Source organism: Erythrolamprus reginae, chromosome 1, assembly GCF_031021105.1.
Source record: "Erythrolamprus reginae isolate rEryReg1 chromosome 1, rEryReg1.hap1, whole genome shotgun sequence".
NCBI classification, from domain to species: domain Eukaryota; kingdom Metazoa; phylum Chordata; class Lepidosauria; order Squamata; family Dipsadidae; genus Erythrolamprus; species Erythrolamprus reginae.
In genome coordinates, this window is record NC_091950.1 from 382,070,059 (window position 1) to 382,094,150 (window position 24,092).

General features: G+C 38.1%; 1 protein-coding gene across 1 annotated transcript in view; it reads right to left on the reverse strand.

The window, feature by feature from the left end:
- The window catches only part of PNPT1 (polyribonucleotide nucleotidyltransferase 1), a 33,112-nt gene extending 9,468 nt beyond the window's left edge, over positions 1 to 23,644 (reverse strand). Inside the window, exons 1-19 of the mRNA XM_070734766.1 lie at positions 23,357 to 23,644; positions 21,699 to 21,759; positions 21,465 to 21,539; positions 20,495 to 20,600; positions 18,963 to 19,012; positions 18,182 to 18,245; positions 18,041 to 18,088; positions 17,406 to 17,519; positions 15,375 to 15,561; positions 14,681 to 14,732; positions 13,267 to 13,324; positions 11,925 to 12,021; positions 10,597 to 10,699; positions 9,734 to 9,804; positions 8,967 to 9,003; positions 5,965 to 6,031; positions 5,795 to 5,884; positions 5,116 to 5,169; positions 2,931 to 3,040 (exon numbers count right to left, since the gene is read on the reverse strand). Coding sequence (XP_070590867.1) covers positions 2,931 to 3,040; positions 5,116 to 5,169; positions 5,795 to 5,884; positions 5,965 to 6,031; positions 8,967 to 9,003; positions 9,734 to 9,804; positions 10,597 to 10,699; positions 11,925 to 12,021; positions 13,267 to 13,324; positions 14,681 to 14,732; positions 15,375 to 15,561; positions 17,406 to 17,519; positions 18,041 to 18,088; positions 18,182 to 18,245; positions 18,963 to 19,012; positions 20,495 to 20,600; positions 21,465 to 21,539; positions 21,699 to 21,759; positions 23,357 to 23,568 — 1,656 coding nt within the window. The 5' untranslated portion in view covers positions 23,569 to 23,644. The remainder of the gene's footprint in view (positions 1 to 2,930; positions 3,041 to 5,115; positions 5,170 to 5,794; positions 5,885 to 5,964; positions 6,032 to 8,966; positions 9,004 to 9,733; positions 9,805 to 10,596; positions 10,700 to 11,924; positions 12,022 to 13,266; positions 13,325 to 14,680; positions 14,733 to 15,374; positions 15,562 to 17,405; positions 17,520 to 18,040; positions 18,089 to 18,181; positions 18,246 to 18,962; positions 19,013 to 20,494; positions 20,601 to 21,464; positions 21,540 to 21,698; positions 21,760 to 23,356) is intronic.
- Between the last annotated feature and the right edge of the window lie 448 nt (positions 23,645 to 24,092).

Sequence of the window (24,092 nt, forward strand, 5' to 3'; positions counted from 1 at the left end):
AAGGAACACACACACACATACACACACAAAAGAGAAAGAGAGAGATACCTGTTTCCCACAGAAACGCTGGGAGCCACAAAATTTGGGTAAGCGTGGCAGGGTAATGTCATGTGACTGGCTGGGAAGGAGTGAAGCAAAGTTGGTCACACCCATCCAGGTTTTTTGGCTCCCAGCGTCATTCTGTCCAAATGGCTCTTTGAGTGTTTAAAGTTGCAGACTCCTGCTCTAAACTGATGTCCTTGAAAAATAAAGTCAGCCAAAGTTATTCTAAATAGAGAGAAAATATTATTTTACTGAAAGAGTAGTAGATCCTTGGAACAACTTCCAGCAGACGTGGTAGATAAATCCACAGTAACTGAATTTAAATATGCCTGGGATAAACATATATCAATGGAGCCGGGGTGGCGCAGCAGGTAGAGTGCTGTACTGCAGGCCACTGAAGCTGACTGTAGATCTGAAGGTCAGCGGTTCAAATCTCATCACCGGCTCAAGGTTGACTCAGCCTTCCATCCTTCCGAGGTGGGTAAAATGAGGACCCGGATTGTGGGGGCAATAGCCTAGCTCTGTTAAAAAGTGCTATTGCTAACATGTTATAAGCCGCCCTGAGTCTAAGGAGAAGGGCGGCATAAAAATTGAATAAACAAATAAATAATAAATATCCATCCTAAGATAAAATACAGAAAATAGTATAAGGGCAGACTAGATGGACCATGAGATCTTTTTCTGCCGTCAGACTTCTATGTTTCTATAGCTAAATGCACTGATGCCAAAGCTTAAGCTATAAACCAATAAATGATGTACAGCATAATAAATATCCACTGTAAAATAATAATGATTAATAATAATTTATTAGATTTGTATGCTGCCCCTCTCCGCAGACTCTAACATCCCCAAGATTTCAAATAAGTTATACAGTATAATCTTTTTATGTTACAAAATCTTATTATAACATGAGCTTTGTCCAGTTTTTACACATTCAACCATTGCAGCATTCCCATAATCAGGTGATCAAAATCTGGACTTGTGGCCACTGGCATGTGTTTATGACAGTTGCACTGTTCCAAGGTCCTCTGATCACCATTTGTAACTTCACCAGCCAACTTCTGACAAGCAAAATCAATGGAGGAAGCCAGATTTGCTTAATGACTGAATTGCTTAATCACTTAATAATTGCAGTGATTCACTAAAATGTGGCAAGAAAAATCATAAATTGGGGCAAAACTGATTTAACTGTGCTGCTCCAATTGTGATTGTATGTCAAGAACTAATGGTATATAATACTCATATCAGGTGGATATTCAATTCAACATTTCAAAAGATGTGAGTTTGTACAAATGCAAGAAAAATTATATGACTGCCAAGCAAAAGAATTGAGTAATCTCCAGATTCCACTAGTGTTAATAGTTAACATTAAATTTCCATGATGATTGTATAACATTTAAAATACTTCACACAGAATAAATTTTAAAATACATATTTGTATTGTGGGCCCAATTGGCATATTGGAAACATGTGGAAGAGGCCTTCATCTGGCAGTGGTTAAACAATGTGTAAAATACAGTGGTACCTCTACTTAAGAATTTAATTTGTTCCATGACCAGGTTCTTAAGTAGAAAAGTTTGTAAGTAGAAGCAATTTTTCCCACAGGAATCACTGTAAAAGCAAATAATGTGTGCAAACCCATTAGGAAAGAAATAAAAGCTCTGAATTTGGGTGGGAGGAGGAGGAGGAAGGAGAGGAGGACAGTTGCTGCTGAAGGAAGGTGAGGTGAGGGGAATCAAAAAAATCTAAAACTTTAAAGCTTAAAAAAAAGAGGTACTCTGAGGCAGCGAGGAGGAGCACGCACCTCCCATACACCTGGCGTGAGGCTGCCTCCCAATACACTGTGCCAGAGAGAGAAACCCAGGGGGAATGGCAGGAAACTGGCTGGGCCTTCGTGCCGCTCTCAAATTTCCTGGGAAATTTTTCTGGGCTCGGGTTCTTAAATAGAAAATGGTTCTTAAGAAGAGGCAAAAAAATCTTGAACACCCAATTCTTATCTAGAAAAGTTCTTAAATAGAGGCGTTCTTAGGTAGAAGTACCACTATAATGGCATTTAAAAATGTGTAGGGGTTGCCAATCTGCTTAATAGATAAGCAGAATACATGAGTAAAAATAGTGGGTCTCCTAAAACCACATATCACTCATTGGATATTAGATACACAGATACTGTAACTTCATATGTCAGCTTTTGTGAAGACCTACAGTATGTGTACCGACCAGGAACTTGTGAATATACACTAACAATAAACCTTGATTCACAGCTAAATTAAGCAGCTATGTCGTTCCAAATAGGAAGCCTACAGAAAAGGTGATAAAATCAGGACAGAAATGTATTAACAAGGGAAATCAGAGCAGCAAAAAGAAGCTACTCTGAAAAGCTAAAGAACCAGATCTCAACAAATGCACCAGGCTTTCCATGCGCATGCAGTTCCAGAAAGTCGGCTTCTGTGCATACGCAGAAGAAAAAAAACCAAGGAGAAAAAAATTCATCTGATTCTTTTTACTCATGCTCCTTGATTCTCCAGTTCCAATGGCGGAGGAGTTCTTGTTCAAGCTCCAGGCCGTTCAGCAGTTGGTGAAATCATTAAGTGCTGTATTCCTGATGAATGTATCTTTTCTTTTATGTACACTGAGAACATATGTCTTGTGTGTCCAATCACATTTGGCCAATAAAGAATTCTATTCTAGATTCAAAAGGTACTCTTCTAATTCAAAGCTCTGCCTGTCATCATGTTATTATGAATTTATTTGCCAGGAATATATAATGGGTATGGATTTCAATTTGTTATTGGATTTTTGTGAAAAAATAATAATTGCGTAATAATTTAATATAAATTGTATAGATTGAAGATATCTCAAAATTGAGAAACAAACTTAAGGATACTCACCAGAATGTCTGTTAATAGACAATAATTTTCAATGTCCCCGCTCTTTTCAGGATTTGGCTTGGAAATCAAACCAATAGCAACACCAGCTACAGGAGATGATATGGGAACTCCTGACAGAGAAAAAAAAAAGCCCCAAATCATGTTGCTGAATGAAACCAAATAGGCTTTGGAATCCAACCTCTGCTCAGTTCAAAAGATATTTCCCACAAATGAAGGCAAATACTATACTGTATGTGTCCCAGGATCACGTTGCAGGATCCCATCTGGGTTGTTCAATGGAACCAGAGGTTTTGTCCTTCGAGCTTTCAGACTCATACTGGAGCCAGAGTGTGTGCTGTCCTGTGTGGTATTTCTAGTGTCTATTGTATGTACCCAGATTGGATCTTGCAAGAGACATTTTTTCCTAGCCTCAATGTGAACATATCCAAAGAAGGAAATACAGTTTTCTAGGTAATTTGTTTTATTGACAAATTCCTGTATCATTGAGGGGAAAATGCCCAACTTCCAAATAAATTTCCTCCCCCCCCCCAAGCTTGAATTCCTCCCAAACATTGACACAAAAGTGTTAAAAGTAAGACCAAAATACAATATAATTGGTCAGCCTATGTAGTGGACAGAAATAAACAAACCTAGAAAAATCACAACTCTGAAGAACCAATCAGACCCGGCCCTCTGGAACCAGCTCCCCCCGAAGATTAGGATTGCCCCCACCCTCCTTGCCTTTCGTAAACTTCTTAAAACCCACCTCTGTCGTCAGGCATGGGGGAACTGAGATACCTTCCCCAGGCTTATATAGTTTATGTATGGTATGTTGTGTGTATGTTTTTTAAATTATGGGTTTTTAGTTTTTTAAATATTAGATTTGTATTGTGCATTGTTTTGTATTGTACATTGTGAGCCGCCCCGAGTCTACGGAGAGGGGCAGCATACAAATTTAATAAATAATAATAATACTAACAACAACAACAATAATAATCAGAAGAGAAAAACTCCTGTCATGTAATTTTGTGTTTTGTACCTGTATCTGGTACTGGCTTAAAAGCTAGATACATTGCAATTATGATTAGAGTTCAGGAATTAGAAAGTTATCTAACCTACAAAACTAGATGAAATGAATATGTTTATGTCACAGATTGATATGAACAGCTGTGATTCCTCTGAGTGTTTGCTTCTGTGTAGAAGCAAGCAAGGGAATCCTCTTCCAAATTAATGTCCAATTCTCATTTTTAAATATTTCCTTTGTTTTCTTTTAACTCCATTTGCAGTCATGTGAAAAAGTAAGAAAATCCCATTGAATGCTTTGACTTTTTCAACATAGACATTTGATCTTAATTTCAGTAACCATTCTACTGTCTGAAAGACCCCCTGGAAGTGAAGATTTCAAACTGTGAATTTACTTAGACCATCTACCAGAAAGGTGGGCCAAGGAGATAACTTTTACTGTCCAGAAAAAAATACTAGGGTAAAACTAAAGTTTTCTCATAAAAACTAGGCAAAGACCAGGGCTTCTGAAACAATGTGCTCTGCATAAACAAGGGAAATTTGGTCAAAGTACCAGAATGCACATTTGATGAAAATCAAAGATAGTATTTCACCAGAAGATCCTGATATAAACTGTGATGCATGGTAGTGGAAATGTTATGATTTGAGGCTGCTTTGCTGCATCGGGGGGCTGGACAGCTTACCATGATAGAATCCTTATGAATTATCCATAGATGATGTTACCTAGTTTGTGTAATGAAATGTCTGCATGAAAACAACCATGATCAGACAGCACTCAGGACTCCTGAATTATTCATTGTACTGGAGGGTGCTTGAGGATAATGTAAAAGTATCTGTCAGGAGATTAAAGCTCAACTAAAAATGAATCTTGCAACATTACAATGTTTCTGAATATTCCAGTAGATTCACAATAGAATGGCTGAAAAAAGAGGATTCTGGAATGACCAAAGCAAAGCCCAGATTCAAATTCCACTGAGAATTAAAGAGTCTCTGTGAGGTGATTTAAAATGTGTCATTCATGCAAAAAACAGTTTGTATTATCCAGAATTGGAACCAATAATAAAAGTTAGATCTGAGCTTTATGCTATTTGTAACCAGTATTTCTAATTTTACTATTTTCATAACATTGTATTGCATAAATCAATTCAAAATATGAAATTCATATACTTTGGCGAAAACATACCTGCATCCATCAAGGCTAGACTCCCACCACAAACAGAAGCCATTGATGATGACCCTGGGGAGATAAATTATATGCTATCCCTTAATGCATTGTCAATTAAACACCTTTCTAACATATATTTACAAACCAGTTGCCTTCTAGTGAAAGTTTGGTGTAGCAGTTAAGGAATTTTATCAAAAACAGAGACAACAGAGTTCTAGTTCCTCCTTAGGTACAAAACCAGTTGGCTTTGATCTTGGGTCAGTTAGTCTTTCTCGACGCTTGGAAGCAGGCAAGGGCAGACCACTAATGAAATTTTGCCAATTACAATGTAGGGATTAATCCAGGAAATCACCAAGAGTCAAAATTGACTTGAAAGTAATCTTCCCCCTCCAAATGTTTCCCAGTAATATGAAAAAAAATTCATAACTGTTCATCAACTTTTGATTTCTATCTCCCTAGATCTAGAATCTTCAGTCATTCCAGATACAAGTTAACAAAGTAGTAATTCCCAACCTTAATGCATTTTAGAATTTTTTTAAATAAAAGCTTGGAATAGGAGTTGAAATATTAAACATTCATAAACTCTATTTTTACCAAAACCACAATGCAATTTTCTACTAGAGATTTTAAAAAAAAAGTACAAATCCCTTCTCCCAAATCCTTTAGACTGAAACAAAATATATAAAAAAACAAATACCATTTGATTCTAATACTTCTGAAGTAACCCTTATTGTGAAAGGGAATTTACTTGGAATCACCGATTTCAAAGCCTTCTCTGCAAGTGCACCTACAGGTAAAAATAATGTCATGAATACAAAGAATACTTAACTTCAATATAAACAATGAATTGCCTAAGGGTTTACTTACCATGACCAAGTTCTCTCCTATTTGTACCTGAAACTCTGCCAATCTCATTAGTTGCATATGGAGGGAACTACAAAGAGAAGGAAGACATTTTAAAATGCTAAGTTAAGATACAGAGCCAGAAATTCACACCCTATGGTACTTCAGAATTTAGAAATTATCCACACATTTTAAGTGGTTCATTTATTATCACAGTTCAGAAGAAAAATACTGGCTCTGGCAGTCCAATGAAATCATACTAGATGTTTATATCATAATAGTTAAACTGCAAAAATATCTACTGCTTGAAATAACTATAATAAATACAGTGATACCTTATCTTGTGAACTTACTTGGTTCCAGGGTGAGGTTTGTAAGGTGAAAAGTTCGTAAGACGAAACAATGTTTCCCATAGGAATCAATGGAAAAGCGATTAATGCGTGCAAGCCCAAAATTCACCCCTTTTGCCAGCTGAAGCGCCTGTTTTTGTGCTGCTGGGATTTCCCTGAGGCTCCCCTCCATGGAAAACCCCATCTCCGGACTTCCGCGTTTTTGAGATGCTGGGATTCCCCTGCGTTTTTGCGATGCTGCAGGGGAATCCCAGCATTGCAAAAACGGGTGCTTCGCTGGCAATGGAAGTCTGGAGGTGGGGTTTCCCAGCGAGGGAAGCCTCAGCGAAATCGCAGCTGCAGTGCTTATAAATGCTGAAATATAGTTATTTCAATCGCAGCTGCAATTTTGCCAAGGCTTCCCTCACTGGGAAACCCCACCTCCAGAATTCCATTGCCAGCGAAGCGCCCATTTTTGCAATGCTAGGATTCTCCTGCAGCATCGCAAAAACGCGCAAGTCCGGAGGTGGGGTTTCCCATGGAGGGGAGCCTCAGGGGAATCCCAGCAGCCCAGAAACGGGTGCTTCACTGGCAATGGAAGTCCGGAGGTGGGGTTTCCCAATGAGGGGAGCCTTCGCCTGGCAACGGAGGTCCAGAAATGGGGCATCCCAGTGACGGCGGCGGGTTCGTAAAGTGAAAATAGTTCGGAAGAAGAGGCAAAAACATCTTAAACCCCGGGTTTGTATCTCGAAAAGTTTGTATGATGAGGGGTTCGTAAGATGAGGTATCACTGTAGATATATGCATCTACAGCGTTCCCTCGATTTTCGCGGGTTCGAACGTCGCGAATAGCCTATACCATGGTTTAAAAAAAAATATTAATTAAAAAATACTTCACGGTTTTTTTCCCCTATACCACGGTTTTTCCCACGCAATGATGTCATACGTCATCGCCAAACTAATAATTTTTGCAAATAAATAACAAAAAAAAAATTATTGTTAATAAATAATTATGTTTATAAATATCAGGATCACTAAGTGTCTTATTCAATGGTGAGTACCAGTAATAATGGTGAGTAAATGGTTGTTAAGGGAATGGGAAATGGTAATTTAGGGGTTTAAAGTGTTAAGGGATGGCTTGTGATACTGTCCATAGCCAAAAATGGTGTATTTACTTCCGCATCTCTACTTCGCGGAAATTCAACTTTCGCGGGTGGTCTCGGAACGCATCCCCTGTGGAAATCGAGGGAACACTGTATTTGCCGTCCCCCGTAAAACTGTGCAGCATAGCTATATGTAAACAATACACACACACACACACACACACACACACACACACTGCAGATGCTGTTTAGGAACAACTTAAGGGGTATTTTATAAAAGTAATCACTTTTCAGTGGCACAAAATATTTTCGTTCATTTACAGACAAGAAAGGGTATAGCAAATTCTAAATGGTCATATACATTTAGTCCTCAACTTATAGCCAGGATTAAGTCCATTTCTGTTGCTAAATGAGACATTTTTTAAGTGAGTTGCCCCATTTAGGAAAGGATATGGAGGTTTTGAAAGAGATCAGGTGTCTGCCAGGTGCTACTGCAAGCAGAGAGAGATTTTTAAGATAATAAAGAATGCCAGTAAGGACTGTGATGTTGATGCTATTATATATCTTGGCACAAATGATCTGTCCCCACTGCACTGCAAGTAACTGCTACCTCTAGGGTTCCCACTTAAACAAGTTACATTACATGGGTTTCCTTCTGTTAGGCCATAAATCACATATTAGACTAAATTGTTAATTCATTGAGTAGTTTTGAGAGAAGTAGAATAGAGTTAGAACAGTTAGAACAATTAATCAGTGGAACAACTTGCCTCCAGAAGTTGTGAATGCTCCAACACTGGAAGTTTTTAAGACAATGTTGGATAACCATTTGTCTGAACTGGTATAGTGTTTCCTGCCTAAGCAGGGGGTTGGACTAGAAGACCTCCAAGGTCCCTTCCAACTCTGTTGAAATTCTAGATTACATTTGGGCAAAAGCAATGAAAAGCATCCAGAGTCAATACAGAGTCAGAATAAAGGTAGTCCTCAACTTAAAAACAGTTACGATAATTTAATGACCATTCAAAATTATAATAGCACTGGGAAAAGTAACATGACTCTTTCACATGACCATTGCAGCATCCTTTTGATCATGTGGTCAAAATTCAGAAACTTTGCAACAGACGGTTGCAGCGTTCCAGGGACATGTGATCACCTTTTCCGATCTTCTGGCAAGCAAAGTCGGCTTCACTTAACTCTTCTACTAACTTAACAAACACAGTGATTCAGTTAACAACTGTGGCAGTTAACAACTGTGGCAAGTAAGGTCATAGAATAGAATAGAATAGAATAGAGTTGGAAGGGACCTTGGAGGTCTTCTAGTCCAGCCCCCTGCTTAGGCAGGAAACCCTACACAACATCAGACAAATGGTTATCCAACTTCCAGTGTTGGCGCATTCACAACTTCTGAAGGCAAGCTGTTCCACTGATTAATTGTTCTAACTGCCAGGAATTTTCTCCTTAGTTCTTATGACACAGAGGAATTTTCCTTTTTGAAAAGCAATGTGGAATCAGCCCTAATAAGTTTAAGTAGTGAAGTTTATTGATTAGGCATCCTTAAAAATAATAATACTCAAGTGAAACAAATAAAAATATCATACCTCATAATGAAGCATAAAGTTTTTTTCCTTTATTCCACTAAAATAGAAATAAAAAGATATATAGATCTTAATAAGTGGTGTATAATTTAATCAATCCATGAACATTTCAATAAAGCTACTTTGTCCTCTTTCACACCAACCAACCAACCAACCAACCAACCAACCAACCAACCAACCAACCAACCAACCAACCAACCATGAAACTCAGGATATAGAGCACGAGAAAAACTTCATTTTTCCTGGCATCTTTCCCAAGCCATACATTTCTGCAGAATCCTTGAAATTTTCAGAAGCAATTTACTTTTTGAAGTAAGTTTATCTTACAGTAATGTATAACAAGTACATTATTATGGAGCCCTTTACCTGATTAGACCAACCTCTTTTAAGAGCTCAGAAACTAATCTGATGAACCAGTACAAAGTTAAAACTTTTTAAAACTAAGATGATGTGAAAAGTCAACTCCCATGGTTTGTAATCATTATAATTTAGCGGTCCCTAATCTACTGGTCTACGGCCTATTCGCAAAAGCCCCACTAGCACAAGGGTCACAAGTGCTTGGGGCCTCATCTGAAGCAACCTGTGCCCTCATTTACGCAAGCATCGTGGGCGCTAGTGGTTCCAGTTGTGCAAGCATCATGTGCACTCACTGTCCCACTTATGGTTAAATGAGGACTATCTATATAAGCAATGCTATAATCAAATGATCCAGCAAACAGCAAAAACTGGTATGTAAAGAAGGTGGGAGGAAAATATACAATGGAACATACCTGGCTACTGTAGTGATAAGATCAGATTTAATACTTGATTGTAATGAATCAAACGTAACTGTACAGAGGACCTAAAAATTAGCAAAAAATATTATAAAAACATTTCTCTTCATGTAAATTAAATTACTATAAAATAAAAATGATAGTAACATAAAATGCTTCAGAAACTCAGTGAAATCATACCTTCATTTCAAATGTTTCTGAGCTGTACTTATTTAACATTATATTACAAATATAAATACTGTATATTCAAAATTTCAATCAAATATATTCACAAATCAACTGAACTTATTTTTCAGAAGGGGAAAAAAAGAGAAAATATTTACTCTTTTTACCAGTTTAAGATCAAGAAATCTGACCACACATACTGTATTATTTTAAACTATCTACAAGATAAATTCATTGACATGAATATCTCATATAATGCAATTTTAATAGCAATGTAAAACAAAACAAAACAATGTCCTCTAATTTCTTATGCACAAAGAAAGTTAGGGATAATTTTAGAATAGCAGTCAATTTATTTCAAAATTTGTAGTACCAGTAGCTTAAAACATAAGTTTGATTTTAATTACAAACTAACAACATACCACTATTTGCATTGTAAAATGTTTTCCCTCTAAGACATAGATTCTTGCATTCATCTTCCCAAGTCCCTTAGCATAAAGTTTTTTTCAAAATGATGATAAAACTTTAAATCTTGAACTTGTTCATATAAAGCTTGAGTTTTGCTGCTGATTAATTCTCCTTTTAATGCTTTTATCAGGATAGCAGCCAAGCAGAAATAAATACAGTAATTCTTTAAAAATGGAACATTATTTTTAAAACAAATTTATAATATTCAAAACAACAGAAGTGAATACCTGTGTTTGTCCCCTTTGAAATAAAGCTGAACCATGCAATGTTTTAAACAAGTCCACTTCACAACTGATATTTCTAAGTGCATTGAAATTTCTACCATCACATCTAGAAAAATAAAAGTTAAAAAGAAATAATTGTTCCTTCCAGTCTTTTTTCACAAACTCAAATACAGAATGCATCCTTTGATTGAAATCCAAGAGCAGTGTTACCTATTAGAATCGATACAGCGTAGAGGAACATATTTATTACAGCACCTCTTGCTTCTACTATTCAATTGTTGTGTACATACTGGCATAATATTCAAATATAGGTCCAACTAAAATAGGTTCAGACCAAGTCAATCAACTGACACATATTTTTAAAGTTTTTAATCCAGTCTAACTTCTAGAATACATTTTTCCCTGGTTCATCATTCACATGTTCTCATGTAAGGGTTTCTATTCTTATTGGCTCATGTACAAGGCATGAAACATTTCAAAATCTATCCCACTTTTTGCCTTCCATTAGCACTGAAAATAATTTATCTTGTTCACATGTATTACACTTCTTTCTGTTTTGATGTTTTTAAAGTATATACAGTAATACCTCATGATACGAACTTAATTGGTGCAAGGAGGAGGTTCGTAAGACGAAAGGTTCGTAAGATGAAACATTGTTTCCCATAGGAAACAATGTAAAGTCAATTAATCCGTGCAACCAAACCCCCCCCCGCAAAAAAACGGCTTTCGGCGACTGCTGGAAAGCCGCGCGACTGTTTTAAAAGGTGACAGCCGGCCTGGGGGGCTTACCAGCACCCCCCCGAACCCGGGTTCGGGGGGGTGCTGGGAAGCCCCCCAGGCCGGCTGCGACCTTTTAAAACACCCGTGCCGCTTCGCAGCTGTCTCCCGAAGCCGAACGCGGAAGTTCGGCTTTAGCGTTCGGCTTCAGGAGACAGATGGGAAGCGGCGCGGCTCTTTTAAAAGGTCGCAGCCGGCCTGGGGGGCTTCCCAGCAACCTCCCGAACCGAACCCGGGGTTCAGCAAAATTTTGCCTCTTCTTACGAACTTTGTTCGAGTTACGAACCGGCGTTCGGGAGGCTTCTGGGAAGCCCCGCCGCCCGGCTGTTACCTTTTAAAACAGCCGCGCGGCTTCCCAGCAGTCTCCGAACGCCGGTTCGTAACTCGAAAAAAGTTCGTAAGAACAGGCAAAATTTTTCTGAACCCCGGGTTCGTATCACGAGTTGTTCGTAAGACGAGGGGTTCGTATCTTGAGGTACCACTGTATTTCATAAAGATTATTTTAAAAGAAAAAGAAAATAACTTCACTTAATTACAATCAATTCTACATTTACCTTCGGTATTCATTCATGATAAGATTTCTAAAGATTTCCTTGGAAACAACATTAAATGATTCAGTGATTTCATAAGAATCAGTCTCCGGAAACTTTTCTAGAAGTTAACATTGAAGAAAAATTATTTTCTATTCCATAAAAATTTAGTGAACAGGATCTATTTTAGCAACAAAATAATTAGCATGATTTTATATATTTTTCTTTCAGCAAATTCAAAGAGAACACCTGAGCAGAAATGAAAGCAACCAGATAGGAAGGAAGGAAGATACATGTATGTGTGTGTGTGTGTGTGTGTATATACATACTGTATAAATATATATATTTAAATGTATAAATATATATATTCTATTTTTCTTATAACCATCTTAGTGAAACCCAAAACTGTAGTTCTGTGGACACCTTACATGGATGTTGATGATAAACAAATGTGCGCAGGTCAGTGTGTACTATATAAAGAAAAAAGTGCAGACATAACAAAAAATAGAATTTTCACCTTCTTTCTCACACACTAGAGTTTGTTTTTTTACACCCAAAGAATGAGAACATTCAATCAAGCTAAACTCTGTAGTCTGAAGTAGTTTATATAGTGATGATGAACCTTTTTGGTAATGCATGCCCAAACCAGAACGTGTGCATATGCACACGGGCCACCTGGTCTTTGGGTTTCTGGTGCACCAACTGTACTTCACACGCTCTGCCACGTGTGAAAACCAGCTGGCCGGTACTCATGCATGCGCTGGAAACACGAAGACCAGGTGACTTGCTGCATGCATAATAATAATAATAATAATTTATTAGATTTGTATGCCGCCCCTCTCCGCAGACTCGGGGCAGCTCAACAATAATAAAACAGTGTACAATGAACAAATCCAATATTTAAAAGAAAATATTGAAAAACCCATTATTTTAAAAACATACAACACAAGCATACTATACATAAAACTATATAAGCCTGGGGGAGATGTCTCAATTCCCCCTTGCCTGGCGATATAGGTGGGTCTTAAGCAATTTACGAAAGACAAGGAGGGTGGGGGCAGTTCTGATCTCTGGGGGGAGTTGATTCCAGAGGGCCGGGGCCGCCACAGAGAAGGTATATGCACTGGCAAGCTGGTCTTCAGTCTTTCAACGCTCCAGCAAGTGGGAACACCAACTGGCCAGCATGCATGCACACAGAGAGGCCGCTGTGTGCCACCTCTGGCACACCTCTGGCTTATCACTTTAGTAAAATCTGGGTTAGATTTAGGTTACTGACATATTTATGAAAAAGAATCTGTACACAAAAAGTATCTCCAAAATATATTTCGTAAAATGCATGCACATAAGAATTATTAAGGTATCTGACCTTTTAGCTGTTCTTCTGTTTCAAGCCTGATTTTGTTGATAGCTTCATCTCTTGAAATCTAGAATGCAAAATGTCTATGTATGTATTCTACCTTTCACCAATAGTGCCCAAGATGGCAAAAAACAAACAAAATAAAATTCAAACACAACATCCTATTTATTAAAATGAGAATACATATTCAAGGGAAAAAAATCCACCAGTTCAAAATCACATCAGAACCTTAATTGTCTTGCTGAATGATAATATAGACACAGAAAACACTACTTCCATTTGCAAGTAGCATGGAAAAAATGCTTTCACATTCTTACTAGAGGAATATCTAAAAGTGGCAGGGAATTTCTCATGTACAAGAAAATCATGTCCAGGAAAAAACAGTACAAATTTTATAGATTATGGTACTTTAAACCTATTGCAGATAGACTAGCAGTTTCCAATCTGATGTGGACCAGGGTATTATCATTGCAAGCTTTTGAGTCAAGAGTCAGTAACCTGATAACTGCAATCATGATTATGTATCTAACAGTACTATGGGATACCAAAAATAAATTGGAAGTAACAGAAATGGTTAATTTCATGGATTTTGTACTTTCCTGAGATTTGGGGCATTTTAAAATATTGTGGGAGATTTATTTTTAATTACATTTATTAAATTTATATGATACATAGCAGGAATGAAATTCAATAGGTTCTGACAGTAGCAGAAATTTTGAGTAGTTTGGAGAACTGGAAAATTCCACCTCTGGCTGGCCCCAGAGTAAGGTGGGAATGGAGATGTTGCAGTATCCTTCCCCTGTCATGCCCACCAAGCCATGTCCACAGAACCGGTAGAGAATTGTTTTGAATTTCACCCTGGTACATCAACTATAACCTGGAGTATCTTTGCAGACAACAGTGGTCCATGGACTGTGGCCTAGGACCCACTGACACTTATAGCTGGGAATGGTCTTGTTTCATAAGAAAACTATGCATTTAATACTTCCATCATCTTCTTTTGGGGTTTTTTTTGTAAAAAAAATATAAAAAATCCAACATAGCACATGCGTGTGCGCACAAAGGGCACATGTGCCCACAATGCAGAAGGAAGCAAACTGGCCACGCAATGCAGGAGGAAGCAAACTGGCAGTGAGGTAAGTTAAAACCCACCAGTTTCCTAATAATTTTATTATTTTATGGCTGGGAGTCACCACATGGGGAACTGTATTAAAGGGTCCTAGCATTAGATTCTTACTGACACATGTGGTTTTGCTAAAGAATTTTGGCCAGGTGCTATACTAATTGAATTTTTACAATGCCCAACTCTCAGTGATTCTCTGTTTTGAACTATTGTTTGCCTCTTGAAGCTAAGATCAGTATGTTGCCTTACTGGGATGCACAAAGAAAATTTAGAAGGGATTATATGAATGAAAATACTTACTTTATCATGTGTGAAGTCTGAAAATACTGCTGTGACTTTTTCAGACGCAAGTCTTTGCAGAGGTGGAGGAGGAAGCATGGAAAAATAAAGAAGCAATGTAGCAAATTCATACTTTAATAAGTACTTCATTCATATTGTATATATTTAATTTTCCTTTTGCTTTTAAAGAATAAACCCTCCATCATAAACAAAATTGGTTTAGTAAAGTTTGCTTTTAATTTACAAAATATGCTGAATCTTATTTGAATTTGTTAAGTGAATCCCTGCAGTTAAGTTAGTGATATGGTTGTTAATTGAATCTGGTTTCCCCATTGACTTTGATATCAGAAGATCATAAAAGATGGGACACTGCAACTATAATAAGTATGAGTTAGTTACCAAGTGTGTGAATTTTGATCATATGACCATAGGGATCTGCAATAGTCATAAATATGAAAAATGGTCATAAGTAACTTTTTTCAGTGCCGTTGTTAACTTCAGTCACCAAATGTACTATTGTAAGTTGAGGACTACGTATATAAAATGGGATTTGAAGAAAGTATAATATTTTTGTGCTCCTTCAGTGATTTGACATTAGGCAGCATATGTTTGTGTGCAACAATTATGTAGCTAGAGTTATTTTTAAGTAAAAAAGAATACAAGGAACCAATACATATTCAATTACGGTTCTCCAGATGCCTGTGCCCACACTTACTGTTGTGCATATTTCACAATCTCCTCAGGGGCAGTGAATAACTTCAGGTCAGTTCTCTTTTTGATTCCTTGCTCTCTTTCCATCTGCTGTATGCCTTGAATGATCTGTTGGGTATGCTTCAAACCTACTTTGATGGCATGGCAGAAATCTTGTTGCAATATGTTGTCTGCTGCAGCTTCCAACATAACTATTGAATAAAATTGAGAGGTAGTTAATCATTCCAACAGCTTTCAGTATGAAATATGCTAGGTATTAACAAAACTTCTAAGTAAAAGAAATGGCCAGCCTATATTATGTAATGAATTAAGATTAATGATTTAAGATTAATACACATGAAGACTTAACTACTTTGTTGCAAAGAAATCTATCCTATTTCACTTAGCTTTTTCTACTTTGGCTTGAAAACACTACTTTAGAACCTTTCTCAAATAACAAGTTAAACTGAGTCACTGGCAAACAGCAATAACATCCGCAAAAAATACTTAAGTCTATGCTTTGCAAGATTTTTGTGATTCAGAAGTATTAAGTATTTTATTTAATTAATCTATATGGCTGCCCATTTTGCAAATGCAACCCTGGGCGGCTAAAAAAAAACAATAACAAAATTAACAAATAATAAACAAAGTATTCAGGGGTAATAATTTATCTTGAGACAATTGTAAAAAAAACACTAAATGTTTATTCATTGTGACAAAAAGTACTATTTGAAGAAGGCATTTGGGATGAAGCAGATTTAGTAATCTAAAAAAGGTGTTTAAGTCAGGTGCATAAAAAAGATTTTCAGAAGTGACAAAGTATCATCAAACGTGTCTTTATAAGCCAGTGGTTCTCAACCTGTGGATTGCAAGTCCTTTGGGGATTGAACAAGCCTTTCACAGGAACTGAGACACTACTCCTCTATCAGTCTCCAGGTGATTCTACCCACATGCAAATCTGTACCATGGGATCTTATGAACATACGCAGAATCTGAATTTCCAGCACTGCGCATGCGTCACCATCTTTTTTTGCATTTAAAAAAAATTCTGCACTGTGCATGCGCGTATGCAAAGTGCACGTGCACCCACGAGGTGTACCCTCACTGCGCAAGAGGAAGCAAGCTGGCAGTGAGTTAAATTAGAACCCACTCCTGAATTTCCTAATAATTTTATTATTTTATGGTTGGGGGTCACCACAACATGAGCAACTGTATTATTTTATTTATTTTATTTCTATGCTGCCCTTCTCGAGACTCATGGCGGCATACAACATTAAATATAATATGTAAGAAATCTAATAACTATAAATTTATTAAAACGTTTTAAAAGACCCCATGTACACTCACACACATTCATCTAATCCAATCATATCTCGTATCGGCTGGAGACAGTCTTATCACTCACAGCCCCCATGACCACCGACAAAGGTAGGTTTTTAAAGCTTTACGAAAGACAAGAGGGAGGGGTGGTACATATCTCTGGAGGGAGTTTTTTCCAGAGGGTCGGGGCCGCCATGGAGAAGGCTCTTCCCATAGGCCCCCCAGTCGATACTGTCTGGCCTACGGGACCTGGAGAAGGCCTACTCTGTGGGACCTAACTGGCCGCAGCATTAAGAAGAAAAATGGTTGTCTTTTTAAATCAAAGCTACTTACCACAATTGGACCAAGAATTTCAACTATAAGTTGTGACAGTTGTAAATCAAGATATATATATGACTAGACCTGATTTTATGACTCTTTTTATAGTAGACACTGTATGTCCAAATCATGTAATTGTTAAGTGAATCATGTGGTTGTAAAAGTTGTGAATATAAACCAGTTGCTAAGTGACTAAAATATAGTTATGTGGCTGCAGGGGAGGGGGGGGATTTGATGACATCTAGAAATGCCTCAAAGGCCATAAAGCACTTCTGAGGCTGTCTGTCATAAATACAGATGTTCATTAAACCAAACAGTATCAAGTCTACGGAGAGGGGCGGCATACAAATCTAATAAATAATAATACTGTAATAATAAAGTCAATAATTACTTCTATATGCATATCTGAACCACTTACCAATATGGTTCCGAGGAGCTCCAGAAACCACTAAATTCAAAGTACTAGAAGACATTTCTTTTCGAGTGGGATTAATAACAACTTCTCCATCAATCATTCCAACTCTTACAGCTCCTAAGAAGGTACTCCATAAATTAAGATATACGATCAGTTATGCAAATCAAATAGAAATCAAACAATCACATTAATAATTTGTGAACCTTTCAAATGTTTTTGAACCACAAAAAATACAGCTTAGATAATGCAGGCAATTTACTACTTATCAAATTTGCTATTTAAAAGGATTTGCTTTACTGAGCAAATATTTTAAAAGCTACAAGACAAATGCAATTCCCACACAGTGCTTGTGTCTAATTCAGCAAAGAAAGGAAAGGAAATAAGGGAAAATTTTTCCTTGCTTAAACTTGAGAGGATATTAGAATAATAGTAAATATAATGTATAATAAAAGCTACTTCCCTGGTGCATCTCTGGCACCTCTTTACAATCAGATTATGATAATTTAGAAAGGGGAAATATAATCTCAAGTGCTAGGACTGGAAGCAGTCGTGAACTTTGAATATAACTCCCAAAATTTATATATTTATGTATGTTATTTAAAAACTACATAATAGTTTAAATTATCATCTGTACTTACCAATAGGTCCATTCCACGGAATATCTGATAATGTAAGAGCTGCAGAAGCTAAAAACAGTAAGAATTATTATTTGAAACTGCTTATGGTGTTTCAAAGTCTATCTATTCTAGAGAGGAAAACAGATTTTAAAAATTCATTACCTGCATTAATTGCTTGCACTTCAGGACTGTAGGAATCATCTACAGCTAAAAGATTACAAATGATCTAACACAAGAAAAACAAGTAATAGTTTTAGTTAACAGTAATTGAATACTAAATTTCAATAGCCTGCTAAATGGTTCAACACTGAGCAAGAAAGTCTCATGCCTCTTTCGTTGTTTAATGCATTTATGAACAAATGTATAAGGAATACTTAAAACGGGTTGGAGGCATATTGTCTGAAAACATAAACACAACTTTCGTATTAGTTGAAAACCCAAATTATGTGCAGAAATATTACATAAATTGCAAAAAAAAAATAAAGGAATTAGAAGCATAGCAGAATGTTCAGCAAAAATGGAGAAATGGGCAGATAATTTCAAGTACTCTTTCTTAGAGGAAAATCAAGTTTTACTAAACAGTGTTGATACTGTCCAAAAACAACAAGCTATGATAAAATGCTGCATATTTTCATTCATATTATTAGGCTTATTTCTTCTTTGATTTTCTTGAAATCCATATGCTTTTATCAAATGGGAATCACATTAAAGAAAAACGCTCCTTTGAATGGTAGTTGGTTTGGGAATGCATTAACAATCTACTAAATTTCCAAAGTTTTAGAGGACACAAAGAAGAAAAGGAAATTGTTCCTTGCCACTTCCAGAAACAAAAGCAGCTCTATAACAGAAAAACAAATTGGATTCTACATTACTAAGTAGCCACTTAGCACCAATATTTTACTGCAAACTAGATAGAAAATTAGAAATGGCCAAGGTAGCCTACCTGTGTATCATAACAGTAGCCTGCTGGAAAAAGTGGTCGAATTGATCGATCTGTAAAATATATTTGAAGATACTGTATTTTTTAAAAATCCAAAAAAAATAATTAATTAAAATAAGCTCAGATCATCTATAAAGGTCGCAACCTTGAATATGGCTTTTATAATAAAAAAATTCTCAATTTTAGTCAAAGGTTTTCCAGAAATAGGTTTGTGGCATTTATTTTTATGATCCAGTACAAGTAGTCGTTGATTTACAACCATGGAAGCCATCCAATAGAATTGCACAGGTACAGTATATATACTATCTCACTCAATATAATTGTGAGAGGGAACTTGGAATCCTAGTGGACCCCTATTTAAATATGAGCCAGCAATGTGCAGCAAAAAAAGCTAACACAGTTCTAGGCTGTATTAACAGGGATAAAATCAAGATCACATGAAGTGTTAATACCACTTTATAAGGCCTTACTAAGGCCACACTTGGAATACTGCATCCAGTTTTGCTTGCCAAAAGGATGTGAAGAGTCTGGAAGAGTGCAGAGAAGAGCAACAAAGATTATTAGGGGGCTAGAGGCTAAAACATATGAAGAACGGTTGCAGGAATTGGATATGTCTATTTTAATGAAAAGAAGGATGAGGGGTGACATGATGGCAGTGTTGCAATCTCAGGGATTGTCACAAAGAAGAGTGAGTCAAGTTATTCTCCAAAGCACCCGAGGGCAAGACAAAAAGCAATTGGGGGAAACTAAACAAGGAGAGAAGCACCCTAGAACTAAGGAGAAATTTCCTGACAGAACAATTAATCAGTGGAACAACTTGCCTTTGGAAGTTGTGAATGCTCCAACACTGGAAGTTTTAAAGAAGATATTGGATACCCATTTATCTGAAATGGTGTAGGGTTTCCTGTTCTGAGTTTGCAAATATGCCTCATGTCCCAGCAAAGCATGGGGGCAGGGGCTGCTTTTTTCAAACATTCGTTGTTGCTACATATTGCCAACTTCTTCCACCTCCCTTCCAAGGAACAACACATGTACTTTTAGCATGGAAGGCAGGAAAGGCACAACAGAATAGGAGGGCGCCCAAGAGGACAAAAGAAATAAAGTTCCCTATTCCTTCTCTTCCATCTTTTTCTCTTTGTTCTCTGGCTAGGCTCCCTCCCAAACTATCAATGGTTTTAAATTCAGATTTGTCACTGTGATCGCATTATGGTATTTATTAAGTTAGTCACCCATCTCGAAAATATAGTATGCCAGGCAAAATGTATTAGTTTGTTCTGACCGTTACCCACCAAACCTTACAGTAGAAAACAATTTATCCATCCATCCATCCATAAGCATTTGTTCTAAAACATATAACTCTCTTGAACATATGCCCCAATGCTACAAAGAATATCATTTATTGATCAAATTTATATGGCCATTTCGCAAGAGATACAATTAATTGAATATGATCCAATTCAGAACTGTCTCCACAATTTGTCTTTTGAAGAAAACCAAACTTATAAATAAGACTACTTGATGTTTATACTGCATACCTATTAATCTGCTTGTAAGAATTTCATGATCTGTAGTACCCAGTTCTCTTCTCAAGTAATTGGTAGGTATTCTTCCTACAGCAGCAGCCTTTTGCCGATAGTCAACCTAATATAAAAAGCAGCATTTTGTTTTGAACTTTTAAGACAAGGTGACATTTATATAATGAATTAGGAGAAAACATTTCAGTTTATCTGGTCTATTCAGAACTATGAAATATTTTTTAATACAGCTTCTAAAAACCTTATTATTTTGACAATTGTTTTGCATTATGACCATAAGTTATACATAGTAGTCTTCAACTTACAAGTTTATGCAGTGATCATTTGACGTTATAACTGCATTGAAAAAAAGTGAATTATGACCATTTTTCACACATGACCATTGCAGCATCCCTATAATCTACATTTGAACACTTGACAAGTAGTTTATGTTTATTAGAGTTGTAGTTTCCAGGGGTCATGTACCCTTTTGTGACCTTAAGAAAGTGGTTCTCAACCTGGGAGTTGGGACCCCTTTGGGGGTCTAACAACGATTTCACAGTGGTTGCCTAAATCATGGGAAAAGGCAAATTTCTAAAGCTTCTATTCTGGTGCCTTGGAACATATTTTTACAATCCGGCCAATCAGGTGTTTACAGTGGGGGTGTCCCTCTGACTTTCCTGCCAATCAGCTTAAAACTCTGTTGGGAGAATTGGCACTAGACTTATGGTTGGGGGTTACCACAACATAAGGAACTGTATTAGAATTAGAAAGGTTGAGAACCACTGCATCTTAAGAAAAACAAAGTCAATGAGGAAGCCAGTTTCACTTAACAATCATGGCAAAAAAGTCATAAAATGGAACAAAACTCACAAGAAATTTCTCACTTAGCAACATAAATTATGGGCTCAATTGTGGTTGTAAGTCGAGGACTATCTGTAGTATTATGCTTGGCATATAATACTTTAGAATTGTTTACTGAAATACATACCACCAAAGGCAGGAACTGAGATTGAGAAGCTTTCGTTTTACTGACCGCTGTCACCATCACTGCTGTATCACCTAACTTAATTTAAACATACAAAAAACAGAGGAAACAGAGATTAATTATTTTAGTTCTATTCACAGGATTCATTATATTTCTAAGGATAAAAATTGAGGGGAGAAACCAGCCCACAAATCTCTTAATCGTATGACCAAAATTATTTCACAATGAAATGAATACCTTAACCACAGCACAACCATCAGCAAATCTGGCTAATTTTCCTGAGGATATTTCCAATTTCCTAGAAAAAGAAGAACATAAATCTTAGTTAATCTTAGAATATTTTTATCTCAACCCAACATCTTTCTAATTCTACAGCAAATATTGGATGCCACAGAGAATTTAAGAGGTGTGGTGGGGCAGTACTGCAGGCTACTTCTGCTAATAGCCGTCTGCCTGCAATTTGGCAGTTCGAACCTCACCAGGCTCAAGGTAGACTCATTCTCCCAAGGTGAGTAAAATGAGGACCCAGATTGTTGGGGGCAACCAGTGGACTCTGTAAACCGCTTAGAGTGATCTGCAAACCACTGTGAAGCGATATATATACTGCTCAAAAAAATAAAGGGAACACTCAAACAACACATCCTAGATCTGAATGAATGAAATATTCTCACTGAATATTTCATTTGCACAACTATTCCATTTGTACAACAGCATGTGAAATTGATTGCTTCCTAAGTGGACAGTTTGATTTCATAGACGTTGGATTTACTTGAAGTCATATTCTGTTTTTTAAGTGTTTCCTTTATTCTTTTGAGCAGCTATTAAAATAAAGTGACCAGACATCCCACTTTCAGTGGGACAGTCACATCTTTTCATGATTTGTCCTGTGTCCCACGCCCTTTGAAATATGTCCCACTTTTTTTCCTCCCAACCAGCCCCTGGGGAAGAGGCTGGTGGGAGGGGATTCCGGGCTCTCCGCTGCTGCCTCGCCCTCCCTGCCCAACCCAGCTTGGTCGGAGGTCGCTGTGCTTACTTCTAGCCAACTGTACAGGGTCTTTGCCCACCCGTTTTCCCCGCCCCTGGACGGGCCCAGTCATATCCCGGCGCTGCAACCCTGCAACCCGGGAGGAGCTTAAGGGCCGGACGGGCCTCTGCTGGCTGCTCTTCCTTCCCAGCACCCGCTCCAAAGAGGAAGGCCAGCTGCGTGGATGAGTAATGGGGCAGTGGAACTGGGGTGTGTGTGTCATCCTTCCATTCGCCCCCCCTGCAGCTGGCCTTCTATGTCGGTCTTGAGCCAGGCAGGGGTGTGTGAAAGAGCAGCAGAGGAACTTGGAGGGCAGGTCAGGGGGCTGTCCGGGTCCGCTGGGCAGACTCCACAGGAGAAGGAAAGCACCTGCTGAGTGTTTAGACCCACTTCTCCTCTCGGGCACCATTGGGGCAGGGAAGAAAGAGAAAGCGAGAGAGAAAAGAGAGGAGGAGAGAGAAAGAAAGGGAGTGAGAGAGAGAGAAAGGGAGAAAGAGAGGGAGAGAGGAAGGAAGAAAGAAAGAAAGAGAAAGGAACGGAGAAAGAGGGAGAGAGAGAAAGAAAAGGATGGAGGAAGAAAGCGAGAGAGTGAGATTTTTTTGCTAAACTTTTTTTAGCCTCCCCCCTCCCCAAAATGGTGTCCCTCTTTCCCAATCTTAAAGTCTGGTCACTTTATATTAAAACAACAACAACACAGATAGCCCAGGGAGGAAGTCAACTTGCACGTGGTCAGAACTACTTGAGATACTCCGAAACTTTACTATGCTTTGGAAAGCTTCTCCAGGGGTTTTATCATCCCCGCGCATATTTTCCTCCTGGGAGGAAGAAGAGGCTCCCTCCCTTGATAAGCCTTCCTGTCTTTCCTTCTTACTTGTGTCCAACATCCACAGTCGTCTCTATAGAGGTGGCAGGAGAGCTATTAAAGCCTGTGCTCGAACTCAGCCGCATAAGGCGAAGGCAGCCAGGCCCCCTCAACCGAAGACCCGCAGGGCCTACTTCGCGGGAGGCCGCTAGCACAGCGCTCCCCACCGACTTCGTCCTCCATCTCAGCCACGAACAGCAAGCAGCACAGCAAGCAGCCATTAACTCTTAAGAATCACCCGGCAAGGCGCTCGCTTCACATTAAGATACTGCTGATTGGCTTCTGCGCAACAAGCTCGTTCGCCATTGGCTCCTGCGGCACGCGCGTGCGGGGTTAGCTGGACGAGCTGAGAAATGGAAAGAAAGGGACGGACGGAGGCGGGCGCTTCCCGCGGTTCAGTTTCGATTCCCAGAAGGAGGGAAAGGACGGCGCAGAGGTGGCCGCTCGCCCTCTAGCGGTGGGAGTTTCCTCGCAGTTTTAAAACTTTGTACCATTCGACCAATCCTTCTTGCGCTTTTCCTGTTCCGGGGAAGCTCGACAGAATGCGAGTTGGAGCCTTTCTGAGCAACATTTTAGGTTGGAAGACGGAGTTGACCTACCTGGCTTCTCTAAATGAACCATGGCTTAGATATTGAAACCAGAGGTGAGAGAGATTATAACAGTGATTTGCTACCAGACACCTGGTCTCAATATCTAAGCCAGGTTTCATTTAAAAAAGCCAGGTAGCCCAATCTCAACCTAAAAT